The sequence below is a fragment of the Mastigoproctus giganteus genome, chromosome 7 (assembly GCF_048544385.1).
Source record: "Mastigoproctus giganteus isolate SK-2022 chromosome 7, ASM4854438v1, whole genome shotgun sequence".
NCBI classification, from domain to species: Eukaryota; Metazoa; Arthropoda; class Arachnida; order Uropygi; family Thelyphonidae; genus Mastigoproctus; species Mastigoproctus giganteus.
The window spans coordinates 8,856,241-8,873,200 of record NC_143581.1 but is presented as its reverse complement, the minus strand read 5'-3'; the positions used below and the strand labels follow the sequence as shown (position 1 = coordinate 8,873,200).

The following is a 16,960-nucleotide window of genomic DNA, read 5'->3' as shown; positions in this document are numbered from 1 at the left end:
AAAGCATGATTTTTCTCATTAATGTATATATTTGCAATATAATTATAAATATTTTCTATAAACATTCTGTAATAATTAATAAAAGAAAATAAAAATGTTAATATAACATTCATGTACTGTTTTATAATTTTATGGCAATAAGGGAACCAAACTGAAACAAATTACATTTTATTCTAGTATGGACTGGAAATGAAATTAATTGATAATCCACGTCCTACTGCAAAACTGTTTATTCAATGACAACTAACAATAGTTGTCAATGAGGTTACCAGATTTTTTTTAAGTAATTACCATCTTTCAGTTAAAGAACTTTCAGCACTGTACATATTGGCATACATTTTACAAAAACACAAAGCAAAAAAAAAAAAAAAAAGCATAACTGAAAATAGTGTGCATGAGTGTATATTAAATTGAGTATGATCTTTTCTCACGTATAGACATCAGTCAACAAAAAATTTCCAAGTTTAATTTCAATCTCAAAATACTTTACAATGAAAATTAATTAAAAAGTGGAAATAAATACCTGATGACCATATTCCTTAAGGCTATAAAGTCACAATGATCCAAGTTCTCAACTAGAAATGAAAATATGCCATTTAACTTGATATTTGTAATTTAAAAGCTAAAAATACATATTGCTCATACAGTGAAAGATGCTTTAAAAAAGTATGTACCCCCTTCAGTGGTACATGCATACATGTATGAGTTCTGGGGAGTAAGTACATATTGAAGATTTCAAACAATATGTTCTAAAATCTACAAATTATTTTAATACTAGTACTGCTGCCATCTCTTATCTGTGTTTACAACTAATTGAAGACACAATTTATAATAGGTGGCAGCATGAAGGTAGCTCTAAATCAGAGGAGAATAAAACTTCATTCAGTTTTATCAATGACCCTGGTAACAGTTCTCTGGTGCACTTCTGGATCCAGCAAGTTACAGTCCCCCATCAAGGGTTGCACGACAGGGATGTCCAGAGCTACTATGAAGTTGTCACCTCCTGGTGTGTCCAGGCCTCCTGGACACACCAGCCAGTGATGTAGCCAGCCATCTATCTGCTAGCCAAGATGATATCAATAATTGATTCCCAGAGAGTAGATGAAAATGTTGGCAAATTGTGTGGCCTATTTAATATGGTAAGCTGTGAATTGGAGATAAACTCTTCCAATCGCTGTCCATTGTGGGTGCCACTATGGTGATCAAACCCCACAAACATCAGACCAAGCAGGAGAGCGGCAGTTTACATCCGCCCCCACAATAATTTTCTCATTGGGTTATCAAATATGCAAAATTTGATAAAATTGAATGAAGCAATACATAAATAAATGCAGAGGAAAGAAAATAAATCTTATTATTTTACAAATATTGATATCAACGTAGAACATATTAAGCATTACAGCTCTGGTTCATACTATCTAATTCATTTTTTAAACTCTTATTGACTATTTTCATTCACTTCCTTTCTCTCCAGGTAATATAACCTATTGATACACACAATTATTGGGGATTTTTTGAACAGCTTAGTGCAAAATAACGTTAAATTAACACTAAGATACTCGGGCCCAAAGTTACCATATTTCATTTCTAAAATATTGCCTTCAAAACAACATCGTTCCAAAGTTTGCTAGGGTCAATTTAAATCAAAAAATTTCAGGCATAAAACAACTAGCACTTGCCACATCGCGTAATATCATTAAACTTGCCTTAAAATCTTGATATTCTAATAAACAAAAATACCTTTCCCAGGTTAGGAAGCTTCATGATAAATTAAAAAATTATCTACATCCTAACGATTGGTTGTATTGAAGACCTCCATAGATTTGCGACGGGAAGCACAGACCTCAGATATAAAAAACAGACACGTTAACAAATTACAAACATTATCGGGAGGGTCAAGACACGTTCATACGAATTCTAACACATTGTCACGAGCTTGCGACCAAGTGCATACAAGTTGGAGGATGACCCCCACATACACACAACATGCTACCACAGAATACGTCCGCTAGTTCGCAAACATTCCCTCGCCCACCATTCAACGAACCAACATATCAACAGGTTACAAATCTTTCCTTGTATAAGCTATCGCAGAACCAGATTTCACTTTTATCCAAAGTGATTAAATTATAATTTACCACCTCGAAAACTACCTAAAAAACAGTGCATAATTGATATTGAATTTGGACTTCGTAATGTTCAACAAAAAGATTTATTTATTCAACAAGTTAACCAAGTGGTGAATAATATAAAAGAAACGTGACTTCCTAAATTGAATACACTAAATTGAACTTCGGGAAAATAAAGACATTATTATACAGAGGGCAGATAAAAGAGATACAGTGGTAATACTCGATAAACCTGATTATATTAATAAGTTAGAATCAGTTGTTTCAGATACCTCCACTTATCTTGAAGTAGACCCGGCACTATTTACCAATTTAGTCAATCAATACGATAAAACGTTAACCATGTATCGAAAAAATGACTACATTACTATGGCTCAGTTAAAGGAATTAAAGGCCAGAACATACAATATTCCTGCACTTTTCGGTCAGGTAAAATTACGTTAAGTCTGAATTTCCTATTCGGCCTATTATTTCCTACAGAAACTCGACATTTTCATCCTTGGCCACACATGTATACAGCATTATATAAAACCCTTTAGACAGGCAATACAATTTAGGATTAAGAATTACAATACATTATCTAATAATCTTAAGGACTGTAGACTTGGCAACAATAACAATTTATTCTCACTAGATATTACCTCATTATATACGAATGTAAACGTTGAATACACATTAGATATTATTTGGGATGTGTTAAATAATAACTCGATACTGATTAATCATACGAAGCTTCCTATTAAGGAAATTTTTCACTTAATTAAACTGTTAGATCTCCAATATTAAGCCTGAGCAGCTTAATATCGGAGATCTATCTTTCAACGATCGAGCATATACATTTGAAGCCTTTTCGTCCCTGCATCACATACCATGGGGGTATTTAGACGATGTTCTAGTTATTACCGATAGTAGTACTATCCAAGACATTTTACATTCATTTAATAATATTAATTCTAGACTCAAATTTACATTGGAAAGGGAGGATACGGATACAAAGTCATTAAATTTTCTAAATTTCAAGCTTACTCGGGACTCAAATAAAATCCAATTTAACATCTATCAAAAACCTACAAACACCAGTATGCTTCTACATTATAACAGCTATCACCTGTTCATCTACAAAAGATTGATTATCTTTAATTGATTTCTAAATGCCTACAAACATTCAACGACGGAATCTGCTTTGGGCTCGGAAATACAAATATTAACCATCAGATTCTTAAACAGGGGTTATCCCCTTGCTACAATAAACCAAATTAGGGTACAAGCTAAGGATAGGATACAAAATAGTACACCAACCAACAATAGTAAAATCAAAAAATACTTTATTTCTGTCCCATATGTTGAACAGTGACACAACAGCTTAACAGATTCTTTAAAGATACCGAATTTAAAATTGTGGCCAGGCCAATATGGAAATTACACACTATACCGAACAATCACTCAGTCCTTTCCTCATTCGCAGCACAAATTAATGACCTGGTATACAACATTTCTTGCAGTGATTGCAACTCGTCTTACCAGAGTTCGACGCGTTTTCCCTTGAATATTTGTGTTAATCAACATGTGACCTCAGTTCGTGCTTCTCGTTCAGCAGTGTCAGAATTAACCTTTCACACCATTAACAAAAAACACTTTTTTATTTAACGAGGCCAAAATACTTGGCATCCAATGTAATTATACGCGACTATTAATTGCAGAAACCGTAGAAATTACACGAAAATTCTGTCAATGTTCATCGGCCATTTCTCATCTCTGATTAATGGGCTTTTTTTTTTTTTTTTACTCGCATGCGGGAAGACAAATAATCCCTATTTAAGTTTCATACTCACTTTTTTTTTTTTTTTTTTTTTTTTTTTGGTAATTGTTGGCGCATCGGCTTCTGTGGCCATAGTGCACCTCCCAAGGTTTTTGCAGTACTTTGATCCAAGCCCGAGGCGGGATTCGAACCCGCGACCTTTGGGTTGCCAGGTAACCTATTCGGTAATTTTCATTCCCGTGATCACGACATACGGTCGAAAAGCGTTGTCAGCTTCAGGAAGGAAAATCGTTTTGCAATTTTTTTGTTAATTGTGTTAAATTGATTTTTAATTATTTGTTACTCTAAAGTTTTTCGATTTTTTCGTTTTAATTTCTGGAGAGTATCATACGGAAGTGTTCAACGTACTATGTTGAAGTAAACTTCTCTTATTATTTTACAAATATTGATATCAACGCAGAACATATTGAACATTACAGCTCTGGTTCATACTATATAAATGCAGAGGATACTCTAACATCAATAAAAGTAAAAATCTGCATTTATTTACAATTTTTTTTAAAAAATTCTGAATTTATTTTTGATAATTTTACTTTAGTGTTGGGAAATAAAGTCAAAATAAGAGCATTAATATTTTAAATGCATTCATGTATAAAGTTTTATTTTTTACAAAATTTCAAAATTCCGTGAAAAAACTCATTCCACAGAGCCCATTCTAAGGAGTAAGTACATAGATCTGTTTTGAAGATTTCAAACAATATGTTCCTTCACAGATATTCACTATGAAGAACCTACCCAAGTGTGACAAACCACCACTGAAAAGGTTAAGCAGCCCTTTATTAAATATTAACCTCCATTAAGCATGGATTTTTATAAGCTCCATGCTAAATCCTCATATAAACACGCTGTTAAACATCAACCTGTCCATCAAAAAAAGCAATGCATTCAATCCACATATGCTAATCTCATCTGTATTAGGAAAAGATTTCTTTATTGTAGGCAAATTTAATTCTTCACATTTTTTAAAGTTTACTACTTTCAATTCCAGTTGACTGGATGACTTAAACTATATATAGCAAATGAAACATCACTACAGTTTCAAATAATTAAGCATATTAATAAGAAAATATTAAACAAATGCTTCTAAATTATGTTCACAGAGAATGCAATTTAGTCCAGTACTAAAAACTACATAAGCAAAGCCTCAACAATAGTGAAGTCATGTGACTGGCCTTTGCCCATATGTTTTGGTGTCCATAAGCTTCATAAAGATAGCATCATTATACATGTATTTATCTCTTTCACACACACACACACACACACACGGTTGTGGTTCACAAAGGGCTTTTAATTTCAAAACTTAATACAGTAGGACAGCCCACCTATGGCCTGCACGACAACCTTAATACTTGTGGACATACTTTCTGTCAACTTCAGACAGTTTTCTGCAGGAATTTGGCTCAATTCCACACCTTGCAAAACCAGCTCTGACAGCTGCAAACTGTCCTTTTTCGAAACTGTCTCTGACAGTTTCGAAAAAGGACATTCTGGATATGTATAATTTGGCATGTCCATGTTTTCAACATCACTGTCCATGAACCAGCCCTCTATCCATGATATAGAGCATTATCATGCTGATATTGACAGTGCCAATTTCCATAATACTGCCATAGTGTAGGAAGCACAAAAATGCAAAACACTCAACAAGGTCATAGACTGCATGGTTTCAGGCACTACTACCAAAAGACCAACAGATCAAATCAAAACAAGCTGAAGGTTGTTTTGATTTGATATATGATACCAGACTGCCCTCACAGGGCAATCTCTATACCCAAAGAGATCCACCAGAATGATATTCTGGTGGAATACAAGATCTGTCACTCCACAGCAACTTCTGCCACCCTCCTATAATCCATGAACATTGCAGAGTTGAGGGAAACCCCTGAGCTGCTTTACAATTAACACTATGGTCCACGAACATTAAGAATGTTACTACTCCAAACACAGTTTCACTTGTGACTGATAATAGTTATGCACAACTACCTGACCACTGAATCCAAGACTATGCAGCTTGCAATGAATGGTTGACATTCTGACTTATTACACTTGCTTAGTGATATTTTCCACAAATAACAAGGGTGAGGCAATTTATGGTTCATCAAGCTTGTTCCATGAATTTGTGAGGTCATCCAAACATTTTATTTTTTACACTGAGTTATTATCTACAACCATCCATCATTGAATGGCATCTGTCACAGTGGATTTTGTAATGTTCAAATGAGTCAAAATTGTAGATACAAAGAGAAGTAAATGATGTGGAACCCAATTGCCATTCTGTGTTGAAAGTGTGCCAATTTGAATCAACAATGGCTTCTAACTGTAATGCTGCTATAGAGATTGATTGATAAAATTTACATTGATATGTCTAAGTTGACATGCATGAATGAGGGACTTTTGGCGCAGTACATAATGTTTGTGCTAATTTTCCCTCTTCTTAATTTATTCTTTTACTTCTATTCACTGGAACAACCTTTCTCTGGATGTATTTCTGAATACTACCTCTACAGAAATTCAAATCCAGTATTAACAAGTATTTTCTGTCTTCTAAAATTGAATCCATACACAGTACTATAGGTTTTAATATTTAAAATCTTTATCTTTCACAACTAAATTTTCAAATGTGGCAACCTCTTAAATAAAAAATGATTTTACTTGTATTTATACTAATGGCAGTTTTAATTTATATATGTTATTTTATTGTAAATACAGTGCTTTTTTTTATACAGAATTTTATTTCAGCACTGATTAAAGTTCATTTATTCTTATTTGAGTCAGTGTTTTTATAGAATGTGGCATTATTCCATATCTGACCTTAGAAGATGCTTTCAATATGTGAGAAGAAACAACTTGTAGAAATTCCTTAAGAATAAGACAATGGACACAAAGTAGCACAATGGTTGTGCTACTCCTATTTAGTGTAATGAACAGACCAGCACTGAAAAATTCAATCCAAGCCATGTTAGCCAATATATATAAATCAGCAAAGAGGTGGCAGTGATATGAGCAAATATGGCATGATATAACTGGCTGTATACAGTTTGTTTTTATTCTCTCAGGTTTACTCAATAATTAATTTAATCTATCACTGGAATTGAAATGAGCGAGAAACTTTTAAAAAGGAATGTTAAAATCTCAAATTACATGACCTAAAAATCTATTTAAGTTACATAACATTCAAGCATTGGTAATATTTTTATTACTAACTGAATTACTTACTATCTTAAATTTGAAAAAAAAAAAAAAAAAAAAAAAAGGAGGGGGGGGCACCAATATGCTTACCTTCTGCAATACCCCATGGATACTTGCGTCCCCTGACATGTTTTCCATTAATTTCTACTGTTGCATTGCTTCCTACTACTGCAAATGGCACTCTCTCCTAAAATTATAAGAATATTTATGATATGCAATTACACAATGCACAATTTGATCAATAGTGAATACACCACATTCTAAAACTATATTTCAGAGCTGCAAACCAAACTGCACCCATTTTTCTTTACCATGAACCAAACTGAAACCACTGAACAGAACCAACATTTTTTGGAAAATGTGGTTCAGTTTTTGGTTCAAACAGACTACGGCCTATGGGTCAATGAAACTTTTCATGGGGAAATCCAGTGAGTAGGAAACATACTCCTTCCTCTTTCTATTGTTCATGGCCAGGCTTCTAGAAGACATGAAAAGCACTGCATCGCATTAGCAGCCCATCTCGGGGGTAGGGAAAGAGTTTTTTCGCTTTGACCAAGAAATGAATTGCAGAGGAACCCTGTGAGCTATCTGAATAGAAGCTCTGCAGTGGGGCACGTGGGAAGGGACCCTCTCGATGCAGCAGAACACCAATCAAATCAGTGATAAGGAAATGAAAGGGTGTAGTACTGAGAATCACTCATTAGCGTTTTTCTTTGAAAAGATTAACATGTTTAGTTTCTGAGGTTTTGTTCTGAGGGTTCATCATTCCTGTTTCCGCTCTGTCATAGTGCACTTTGGCTGCGATATTAGGTTACATGTGGACACCTTGGAGGAAGGATTCCCAAAAGAAGCGTCTTTGGTAAGTGCATATGTATTATTTTATTGTAACCTTTACTTATTAATTAAATTATAATAATTCCTGGAAATTCTCATTTGTATCGTTGAATTTTTGTTTTATTTCAGATATTTTGAATTGTAACTATGAGCAACTCACACACTGAATTACAGAGAATCTTTGGTATATCTAAGCATGCTTAATATATGTAGTTCTAATACCTATGTGCATAAATGGAAAACTTCTCTGCAGTATTTTTATTTATTATATTTTATTTAATATTCAATTTTTTCTCATTTTCTCATATTCACAATATGAGATATAATTAAAACGATACCGTTTTTAACTATCTTTTCAGAGTTGCTACATACTGATATGCTGCTTTTGCACAAACTTGTACATTGTCAAATTCTTTCGCAGCCTTAATGCTTAAACCCTAAAAGTGCTTGTCTAATTCACTTTATACACGATCAGGCACCTCTCATATTGTGGAGTTATACTTCCTAGCTGTTTCTGTCATCATTGCATCACCATGGTACCTACTCACCCACCGAAGAAGGGCCAAACAGCCCTGAAACGGTCACCAAGGGAGCCTGATGCTGCCCGGAGAATAGGTAACAACGGTCCAAGAATAGGTAACAACAGTCTTCTTTACTGGGGAAGCATTGCCTATTCGAGGAGTTTGAGTGGTGTGAGTTGCAGGAGTTACTGTCCCTTTCATTCTTCTACACAGTTTCTTTTCCTCTTCCACTCCTACCATTACTTTCCCTCTACTTTTTTTTCTTTTCTAAGTCTAATAGGGACAAGTGGATAGTAGAGTTATTATCCTACATATACAAAATAGCCCTTAAATGGTCACCAGGGGAGCCTTTGATGCTGCCCAGAGTTTCCAAGAATAGGTAACAAGTCTTCTCTACTGGGGAAGCATTACCTATTCGGGGAGTTTAAGTTTAAGTGGTGAGAGTTAAAGGAGTTACTGTCCCTTTCATTCTTCCACACAGTTTCTTTTCCTCTTCCATTCCTACTATTAGTTTCCCTCTACTGTTTCCCTTTTCTAAGTATAGGGACAAGTGGATAGTAGAGTTATTATCCCACACAATACAAACAAGCCTTGAAACTGTGCTGTCTGGGTGATGGTGCCCATCGAGAAGAAGTAACAGTAGTCTTTTCTACTAGAGAAGACTACTTATTCGAAGTAGTGCAATATCATGGCAACTCGTTGTGAAGGTATTCACAACATGAGATATAACTAAAACGATGCCGTCTTTGGCTATTTTTAGAATTGCTGCTTATTATATCCTGCATTTGCACAAACTTTTGTGTTATTCAATTTTTTTTATTTATTATTATTGAATTTTTTAATATTCAATTTTTTATTTATTATTATTGAATTTTTTAATATTCAATTTTTTATTTATTATTATTGAATTTTTTAATATTCAACTTTTAGTTTTAGAGAAAAATAGGTGTGAAGGAATCAATGAATTTATCACTTTTTTGTGGCAGATAAACTCAGAAAAGATCCATAATGTAGCCCCACTGCTAATCAAAGTTTATGCACTCTTATTTACTGTTAAGTGCTGCATAATATTTAAGAAATAAAGGATATTCTAAGTAATTTAATGATAATGTTTTTGTTCATTTTATGTACATACTTTGGTAGTTTTTAATTGGAACAATTGGCATACTTCACCTTTATTGAGTTGTTACAATAACTTGTTAGCATATGTCTTTTAAATATTATTTTTGTAACAGTTTAAAAATAAATATTTATTTCTGTTTTTCCTTCCCCCAGATAATAATGAATGGCAACAGAAAAGGGCACCCTGTCCACGAAAAATTTCATTATAATAGTGACACAGACAAAGTGTACTGTTTGTAAAATGGAATTGAAGGGTAAACATTCAGAAAACTTACTGAGACATTTCAAAAGAAATGCATGTTGCTGATTATGAGGATGTTTTACAAAAGAAAGCAAAAATAGTCTCCACAGTTACCTATTATTACAAAATTTGTTACATCTAGTGTTAGAAAAACCCATATCGGTTGAAATATCTACAGAAATAGTTAAAGATGCATGTGTGGAATTAGTGACTGTAAATGGTAGACCATTTTCTCTGCTTGAAGATTCGGGATTCTGAAAATTACTGGATCCAATTGTTATGGAACTTGGTAGTAAACTTCAGATAAATCGTCAAAATATTCAAGGTGGGATAAGTAGATGAGCTAATCATTAGCGTAAAGAACTTACAGCTGTTTTGAAGGGCAGATTAATTTCTTTGAAAATAGATACTGCAACTCGATTTGAGAGGTCAATTTTGGGAATAAATGTACAATTTTTTCATTGTGACAAGATTGTTCTAAAAACACTTGCGATGCAAGAATTGAATGATCAGGCTACAGCGGTAATTTATGCAAAATAGTTTCAAGTGTCTTGAAAGAATTTGAAATTAAATTAGAACAAGTGTATTCTTTAACAACGGACAATGAGGCTAATATGATAAGGTCATTCAAATTACTTGCTCAGGAACAATCTGGAAAACTCGATATGGAAGATGATACTAAAGAGATCGAAGAATCTGAGACTATAGACTCTAGTGATACAAATCTTTGTAAATAAAATTTCCATGATCTAGGTATTCAGGGTATTATGGTATCCCTTCATTATGCTGCACATTCTCTGCAGTTGGCTGTTAAAGATGTTCTGAAACATGATGAAATGAAACTTCCTTTGGCTAAAGCACAAGCAGTGGTGAAAAAGCTACGAACCCCTTCTATCCTTATATGTCCATAAAGGAATTGCATTTGTCAGCCAGTGTGTGGCAAAAGATTGAAAATATAATAGAAGTTCTAATTAGAACCCATTAGGGTAGCATGTGAAGTGCTGCAGTCAGAGCAGCTTATGATGACTGTTTTTACTACACATGGATGAAATGTAAAATGGAAGTTAGAAAAATTTAAAATGAATTGCCAACTGCCATTTTCTGGAACAACCTTCCTTCGTATGTATTTCCTGAAAATTACAGTATACAGAAGTTCAAGTCAACAAATATCTTCTTTTGTCTTCTCAACCTCCAACCCATGCATGGTAGTAAGTACTATAGGTTCTAATACCTCTCGTGTTTGTGATTTTCATTTAAAAAAAAAAGGGGGGGGGACACTTATGTTATAGCTACCATACACTGGTTTTGTTTATACAAAAGTAATTTCTAACAAGTCAGTGCCATCCTTCGGGAAGTAGGGAACCAGGTGGTCAGAGGCAATAATCAGACAGCTATGCCAAGATTTGTATTAAATGTACAAAATAACAATATTTATTTCTCACAGGGTGAAAACGAACTTTGTAATACATATTAACTGAATTTTGTAATAAACAAATATATTTACATAGAAAAGCCTATCCTTTCGCAGGGGAATGGTATGTGCTTCATATTAACGAGTACTTTGTATAAACCGAGTTTGTATTAACGAGATTTTACTGTAACAACTATCCCCCCCCCCCAAACTGAAGATACCTTTAAGAATTCCTATTACAAATGAACATGGTCTTCCTAAGCAATGCACAGAAGACCAAGTTCATCTGTAATGCAAAAAATTACACTTGTTTTCTGCTTACAATATGTTCACTACCATATATGGTCACAAGTTCACAGTAAATTAGTATTAGCATTCTGTGGTTGTGCTGTTCTTTAGCATGCAAAAACTGCACAACACCAAAACCAGTGTCTCCATGCTTCCACCAATGTCACACAAGTATCTATGTTAATGCACATGCTCTTGAATGTATGGGGACCACTCTACTATCTGTTACCACCCATACTTCCCTCTTATTGAGTGAGGAAATGCTGCTATCTATTGTATGCACCCATTTCTCACTTGCTTACCTTAGTTCATATAAGAAAATGTTCATATAAGAAACTTATTTACAAATTAATGGAATAAAACTAATCGTATACCTTCATTATTTTATGTTGCCTGTTTTCCTCTTCATCTTCACACCCTGGGAATTCATAAATTTTTATCTGATTTTGAGCAATTTCATTTAAAATCTGTAAACAGAAAGTGTGTGTAAATAAATAAATGTAGATATCAGCTAAATGTGTTCGACTAATCAAATGTAACAGTAATTAGCCTCAGCATAAATACACACCAATGCAAATTATATTTCACTAGTCTCAGTATAGCTAATATTATATCATTTTAAAAAGAATTAAGGAAATCAATTTATAACACTAGCATAAACAAATTTATTGAAAAAAAAAAAAAAAAAAGCTGCAATTATAATTTTAACATTACGAGAGAGGAGAGAGAGAGAGAGAGAGAGAGAGAGAGAGAGAGAGAGAGAGAGAGAGAGAATATGTGTCAAGGCAATTCCAAATAAATAAACTTATGGTAATAAGTTCGAATTTAAACAAAAAAAAAAAAAACGATAACAACCTATTCTAAGAGTGATCCTAAATACACAAATTCAAACCAGACAGCAAAAGATGCAACTGAAGATGATGATTAATAGGAATAGTTAATTTACAATATTCTAAGTTCCATTTATCAATGTCTTCAAAACCACTAATGTGTAACATATAAAATCAAATACGTAGAATGTAATTTAGGCACATATTCCATAAAGGGTTAAAATGCATGCCATGTACTTGATTTCATATGCTATTACATGGGCAGTTTTGCATGAATGGGCTCTGGAAAACATAAATTTACACATGTAAATTTATATTTTCCAAGAACATTTCATATAAGATTCAAATAAAGTGTTGATTAATCTCTAAAATCTTCAGTATGTGCTACCATTTCATAATTATGTTTCCAACTAATAGTAGACACATTTAATAGGAGCCACCATGTGTCTGCATTGTGTGGACAGAGTAGAAGAGCATGAATTGCTGAAATTAGTATTAGCATATGATGCAAGAAAGCAAGCTTATAAGATTTTATCAGCCAAAAGACTTCACATATCACTTGTACATTCCCTCCAATAATTTGTCTAGTTCTTCCTTGAATTTATTCAAACTATCCACTTCTATAACAACAGATGGAATCAACCACCTGCTGGCTGAAAGCAAAGCTCCTCACTCCTACCTTGCAGCCATCCTTCCACAATCTGAATTTATGCCCCTTCATATGTGTAGTCTGAGCAAGGGGAAGAATCATCAGCATTGAGCTTGATCAATTAATTTAAGGCCTTAAACATCTCAATCAAATCACTTTGCAGGTACTTAACCTAAGCTGCAGATACTGCAATTTGCAGAACTGAAGCCTTTCTTGTTAAGAGCACCCCATTGTTCCTCTCACCAATCTTGTTGCTTTTCTCTGCACCCATTCCAGTAGCTCTACATCCTTCCTAAAATGAAGCCTCCCAACCTGTATGCAGTACTCAAGATGTGGCCTTATCATTGTCTTATACAATAGGATTATTGCCTCCTTATTCCTGCTAACAAAATTCCTGTATATCATTGACAAAAACCCAATGAGCTGTCCATCCTGGCAGCCTGTCTGCACAATTACCCAACAGGTATTTTTCATTTTCCACTAACCTGTGTCGTACCATACTTAGTACGTTATCAAAACTAAAATTACTGTAACACAGAGCGAAAACGGATACAAAAATAGATTGTGACAAGTTTAATAATAGGAAATATACATATGTTAGTCCCACTTTAATCATACAGTTAGTATGTTACTCTGGGATTACTGCTACCCATATGCAGTACTTTGCATTTGCCAATGTTTAACTTCAGCTGCCATTTCTCAGCCCATCTGACTAATTTTTCTAGATCTTGTTGCAACAGCATACCTTCATTACTGTCATTAACCACCCTGCCAACCTTCGTATCATCTGCAAACTTGGACATTAAGCCTGATATACCTTCATCAATATCACTGATAAATACAGAAAACAACAATGGGCCCAGCACTGAACCCTGTGGGCACCACTAATAACATTGGTCCATATTATTAGTGGAGTCTCCGCTCTGTCTTCTCCCACTCAACCATCTCCTTAACATTAGCAATAAGTCTTAGAAGAGTGATTACTGTATTAGCTGGAACATGTTGGGATTGCAAGCAAGATGGATCACTGTTGGCTGTAGCACAGAAACAGGTCATGATTAATGGCTACTCTTCAGATTAGCCTAATGTTATAAGCGGAATCTCTCGCAGTTTAATGCCGGACCACTGTTTTCTCAGTTTTTTCTTATATGATATTGATAAAGGAATAAATCATGTGACATCAAAATTTGCAGATGTCGAGAGAGAGAGAGAGAGAGAGAGAGAGAGAGAGAGAGAGAGAGAGAGAGAGAGAGAGAGAGAGAGCAATTAAAAACTAGTCCCAATTAGAACTCCTTCAAATAACTTGGATAGACTTCAAGGATTTTCAGACAAGCTGTAGCGGTGTTTTAATGTTACCACTTCTTTGACAATCCTATCAAGGTGTTACACTTAGGAAATAGCAGCCCCAAAATAATTTGTATACTTTGGAGAGGTTGAATTCAAAATGATAAACAAAGAAAAGAAAAGAAATTCTGGGGTTATGACATGCACACATACAAACTTAATTTAGATAATTTCTAAATGAAGTTCTTCATGCAGCACATACAGGCAACAAGTAAGGATCACAGTGTCCTGTCAACGATTTATCAAACATCTGCTTTTAGAGATAGGATGTTATAATGCTGCTATATAAAATAATTGTGTGACCAGACTTGTGGTACTGTGACCAAGTGTGGAGACCACACCTAAAAAAAGACAGTTTCTTGAAAGGGTCCAAAGACAAGCAACAAATCTGGTGAGACTGGTGAAAAGGTAGATGAGGTAAACTTCAAATATCTGGGCTACAGGGTTTGGTAACTAGGCACTTTAGAGGAGATCTGGTAGAGGTCTATAACACTCAGAAAGAATAATAAAATGAATGAAGGCAAAATATTCATGCTTATAAATGACAAATTCAAATTATAGGGGGAAAACAGTTCAAGACTGAATAGGAAGATTTCTTTTAGCCAGTATTTTATTAATTACTGGAATAAGTTACCTCAGGAATAAATTCAGGATGACAGCTTGGAGAAATTTAAGTCAGTTGGATTGGACATGAAGAAGGAAACACATGGGAAGTTTTATTTTATTTATTTTTGGCTGGTGTAGCAAAAGCCTGGGACTTCCTTACAATGTTGCTTGCTAGTCCACTCAGTTGCTAGATTACCGGATTTTCCAGAAAATTTTAAAAATTTATTAAACTCTACAGAAATCATCAAAACAAGCTTAACATGTTTGCTGCCTTTTACATTTGCGAGGATCCTTTATGTGTATTTTCCAGTGCCCCAAAGGCACTGGAACAAGTAGGCCCTGCTTTTTAGTAAATGAAAGGGACTTCATCTGTGAAGAATCATTATTCCACGTAACACTGGCATCTTTTATTTGTAGTGTTCTAATATCAAAAGACACATTTGACAAATTCAAAATTCACATCACTTGAATAGAATTCTATTTCAACATCGGATAATATATTATGAATACTTGATTCAATGACATCAGTTCAACGTACTATCCATCCCAGTTACTTTTCAGTCCTGATGAGAGGCTGTGGATCCATTATAACAAAACTTTTTAATATTCTTTACACAAAATTTTATCAACACACACACACACACACACACACACACTGATGTTTTGTTTTTCACATACTAAAGAATTAAAATTCAGCAAGCTTAATCTTCAAAATTTTATATTTTCTCCTGTGAAAAATGCTACACTAGATAAAATAACTTCAACTTAAGCAAAGAACATCTGAAACTGTGAATATTATACAGATTTTATAGTGCTTTCTAGATAGAATGAATGACACTGTCTAGAAAGAAAAATCCCAGCTAGAATGCAAATAGTCCATGATTTAGTTCATTGTGCAGATATCATTCGGTTGTTCATTTCATGCATTGTTCCTTTTACAGAGCTCATTTACTGACTGCAATTGGATGGATGCATATCTGCATCAAGGCACAAAAATTGCAGTTCATTTGGATGCAAGTTTGCATTCTGGCAGCGAATGTGTTAACAGCAGTACTTATAAACTTTTTAACAATCCATAACTACATACAAACAGCAATTCTCCTAAGAGAAGTATAGTACTATGTACAGTTGAATGTTGGTTATCTGGAATAATTTTAAAGGTTGATTTTTCTTCTTTTTTTTTTTTATTAATGGTAGTATTTGAGACAAATTTTTATTATATTACGAGAGCATTTCTATGTGTTTTTTTACTTTGTATATCTGGTGAAATGTTAGATTAGGAAACCACGAGTGATAGAGTTTAGTCATTTGTATTATGAACCCAATTTTCCATGGCATAGTTTATTCTCTTCATTTCAGCTCCAGATTTAGTAAGAATAATATCAGCCTGAAACTGTGCAATTTATTATTTTCTCATTTTTCTGTTTTTTTACAGTAAAATGTCAACGAAAAGAAACAGCACTGAAATGGGCAGAAAAACAGGAATAATGATATAATCAAATTGATATTATAAAGGAACTTGAGAGATTTCGCAGAAAAAAAAAAAAAAAGTTACAACAAATGATCGAACATTATTTTAAAAATTTACTTTTTTCTACATAAAATTTGCAGTAAAATACCTATCCAAATATATTTACATATGTAAATGTGCAAATTGTGATGTATAAGTTATTATTTTTTTAATTAAATATCTGAAAAGATATTTAAAGTCTTTTTCTTTTACCTTAATACATTATAACAGAATTTATTTAATCTTACCTTATATTCCACTATCTGGAAAATTTGGCTATCCAGAAGAGGTCTGACAGCAATTATTCCGGATAACTGATACTCTACTGTACTTTTAATATAAAAGTCCTTGCAAATAAAAGCATCCCCCACCAACAGCAACAAACTTTAATTTTCTTTAGTTTATCAATTCTAAAAATATATATACAGGGTGTCTCAAAAATATTGGTACAAACGTTTAGGGGAGGT

General features: G+C 33.8%; 1 protein-coding gene across 1 annotated transcript in view; it reads right to left on the bottom strand.

Moving 5' to 3' along the window:
• The window catches only part of pnut (septin 7-like protein pnut), a 131,743-nt gene that overhangs the window by 50,539 nt on the left and 64,244 nt on the right, over window positions 1-16,960 (bottom strand). Inside the window, exons 7-9 of the mRNA XM_090378640.1 lie at window positions 11,929-12,021; window positions 7,228-7,324; window positions 524-575 (exon numbers count right to left, since the gene is read on the bottom strand). Coding sequence (XP_090234766.1) covers window positions 524-575; window positions 7,228-7,324; window positions 11,929-12,021 — 242 coding nt within the window. The remainder of the gene's footprint in view (window positions 1-523; window positions 576-7,227; window positions 7,325-11,928; window positions 12,022-16,960) is intronic.